Below are 3,217 nucleotides of genomic sequence, written 5' to 3' on the forward strand. Positions count from 1 at the left end.
CACATTTCTTGGATACGTCTATGTCTCTTTACCATTGTTACTCAGATTAATTGGTTATTCTATGTAAATGATCATTTATGTTTTTTTTTTTTAATAAACAACTCTACACACATGGATTAAATGCGAGAAAACACTCAAAACTACTTTCAACTTTAGAAACAATTGTTCAACAATATTCAACACACCCTTTACAACATTTTTTCTTTTTCCTCTTGACATCAAAGCTAAACTAAGGTTTTCAAAAAGACAGTCGTGCAATGTAACTTAAGCTTTGAAAGTCCTGCAATATTGTAGCTTCTTCTAGCCGTAATCAAACATCTCAAGAAGTGACTGTCTTTTTTTTTTCTCATTCCACTGCCACCACCTTCGTACATCTATGGAAGTCTCACTTGGCTTCATTATCAGAAGAAGATGGCATCTCAATCTCCTTCTCCTTTTCATTGAACTTGGCATACGTTTCACCTCTATACCTCCTTTGTATATCAGTTTTGTAAAATTCTAGTGTTCTCGCCACCAGAATCAATGAAATAAGAGCCCCGGTGAAGGTCGCAACGGCCATAATTTTGAAAGAAAGGCCATAACATTGGTTCCCCTTGCAAATAAGTGGCTTCCCCAAAGCCTTAATTCCATGCAACTTCGTTGTCTCTATATCATAGAGCCTTCCAGTGAGCTCTTTATTAAGCAAATACGACCCAATTGGACTTGCAATCAGCCCACAATTGAACAATGTAGAGTAGTGCTTGAGACCAAAGATCTCTGAAATTATGGACAAAACCAGAGGTAGTTGTGCGCCAAGTGCAAACCCAATGATCAGTGAAGCCAAATAGATTGAATTCTGGAAGGGAAATGCGATCATAAGTTGGCCAATGCAGGCGAGAAAAAGAACAGCCGACAACATAAGGGGACGAGGAACCTTATATTTCATGAGCAGTGTTTCAGACAAGAACCCGGAGAATACTCTCCCGGCGTAATTCCATACGCTTATTAGGGACATAAAGGTCTTTGTGGTCTTTGGCTCATATCCAAGCGCCTCACCAATTTGCCCCATGTTGTCAACAACAGTCAAGCCTGAGCCAAGTCCGACGAGTGTTGCAAGGAATATTATCAGCATGTCGATGCTCAACAGTGCTTGTAGTATCCCATAGTCTTCCCCTCTTTTTGGTTTGTTAAGAATGTCTACAAGAAAGGACGTTTTTGTTGTCTCCTCCTCTGCTTCTTTGATAGAAGAATTTTGTTCTTGCTCAATGGCATGTCGCTTTTCAACTATTATTGTTGTAGGAGGTGCTTTCATCTCCTTCCAAATGAGTACCTGTTAAAGCATTGATTAAATCATGTTAAATTTATTTCTTTCGATTAACTTAAATTTTTAGAATAAGTGATAATTTAACAATACCTCTTGTCTAAAGGCAACGATAGAAGGTAGAAACAACAAGATGCACACTGCAACTGCACTTGCAATATAGGCCGTTTGAGAAAAGGCAACATGTTTTTGAACTAGCGTAATGGTCATCAAAAAAACGGCAAGAGCGGCGGATAGATAGAGGAACTGATAGAACACTTTAACCTCATTTGGTTGCCTAATCTTAACCTCCTTCTCCCTAATTGTGTACATAACCACTACTGATATCAACGCCGGGAGCCATGCTGTGAGAAGGATTAAAGATGTTGAATCACCATCCCCATAAATGGCCAAGTAAATTTGAGTAAGAATAGACCCACTAAGCCCAACGTAACCTTTCAAGAGACCCAACATAATAGATCGGCTCTCTTGGAAATTCTTGACACAGGTGACAAGAGATCCTGTATTTGCAAAGTTCTGTGAATTAGCTCCGATGAACATGTAGGCACACATATGCCAAAGCTCGGGCTTGCGAATTCTTCGGGTGACGGCCAACCATATCATGAAGTAGCCTAAAAAGTTGGTGACAGAGCAAATGGCGAGCACAAACCATGTTGGGGTGACCTCGGCTACAAGGCCAGACAAAATTCCTGCGCTTGTACCAATATCCTTCCATGAGCTTAATGTATTGAGCATTGACTGGTTGTATTCAAGATTTCTCTTGATATCGTTGGAGTAGACCGCAAAAAGGTATGTTGCACCAGCGCCGGCCATGAGCAGAAATGATGCAAAGACCGAGGTCCATCTACCTGTTGCTAAGTGCGCAGCAAAACTACAGCATTCATTCTTTATCTGAGCCATTTTTCCCCTTTGATGTATTTTCTTTCTGGGTTTACAGGGAAGAGGAAGCAGAGATGTTTAGATTGATATCTAATATTTGGGTAGTTGGAAGAAAGAGGCTATAAATAAGCGAATACAGAACATGAGTTAGTTTATGTCGATTAAGGTAGTTCTTAGTAATAGCTCATTCACATGTGGGAAGGAGCTGTCAAAACCTTTTAGTTTTGGTAACTCCATTGAAACGACATCAGTTAGGCTACAAAGTTGGTTGGGAAGGTGCTACCAAATTATGAGAAAAAACCAAGTTGAGAATAAGAAGTATAAACTGATTGGTGTGCATGTCCTCATTTTAACAATAAATAAACCAACCCGAACCGCTTATTCCAAAAATTAGGCAACACGTGCATTCATTCATTCACTACTTATTTTTAAAATTTAAGATAATAGGAGAGTGTAAATTTAATCATTTAATTCACATTTTTAAGTATTCTAACAAGAAACAAGTTAATCTATCCGAACCACTCATCCCAAAAATTAGCTAGGCAACACACGCATTAAATCACTACTTTAAAAATTTAAAACGATAGAATAATGTAAATTTAATCATTTAATTCATACTTTCAAGTATTTTAACAAGAAACAAATTAACCTACCAACCACTCATCCCAAAAATTAGGCAACACATGCATTAAATTACTTCTTAACTTCAACTAATAAGAAAGTGTAAATTTAAACATTAAATTCATACTTTTAACAGTATTTCTAATTTCTTACATTTAACTATTTTAACTAAAATTGGGGATACAAACATAGAATCATAGTTTGAACTCAAGGCTCTAAATGTTAGCATATAAAATAATTACCATACTATCATACGCAACGGAAATTAGGATTCAGAATTACCTCAAGCTGTGTTTGTTCAAGCGAATCAATTAAAGAACCTCTCATCAACATAGACCTAAAACAAAATTTAGAAGAAAGAGGATATTCTGACCCATGCCTAACTCGATTACCTTATTAATGGAATACAAATGCTTT

General features: G+C 37.3%; 1 protein-coding gene across 1 annotated transcript; it reads right to left on the reverse strand.

The window, feature by feature from the left end:
* Positions 1-385: 385 nt before the first annotated feature.
* LOC132163886 (protein NUCLEAR FUSION DEFECTIVE 4-like) lies at positions 386-2,200 on the reverse strand. The gene is made up of 2 exons (XM_059574264.2): positions 1,394-2,200; positions 386-1,309 (listed from the first exon to the last, which is right to left on the reverse strand). The coding sequence occupies exons 1-2, from the start codon at positions 2,198-2,200 to the stop codon at positions 386-388; spliced, it is 1,731 nt and encodes a 576-aa protein (XP_059430247.2).
* Between the last annotated feature and the right edge of the window lie 1,017 nt (positions 2,201-3,217).

The sequence above is a fragment of the Corylus avellana genome, chromosome 8, assembly GCF_965113065.1.
Source record: "Corylus avellana chromosome 8, dhCorAvel1.hap1.2, whole genome shotgun sequence".
NCBI lineage: Eukaryota > Viridiplantae > Streptophyta > Magnoliopsida > Fagales > Betulaceae > Corylus > Corylus avellana.

Coding starts and splice junctions, on each gene's coding strand:
- LOC132163886 (XM_059574264.2), bottom strand. CDS start 2,200: ATGGCTCAGATAAAGAATGAATGCTGTAGTTTTGCTGCGCACTTAGCA. Junction 1,310..1,393: donor TCGTTGCCTTTAGACAAGAG/GTATTGTTAAAT, acceptor ATGCTTTAACAG/GTACTCATTTGGAAGGAGAT.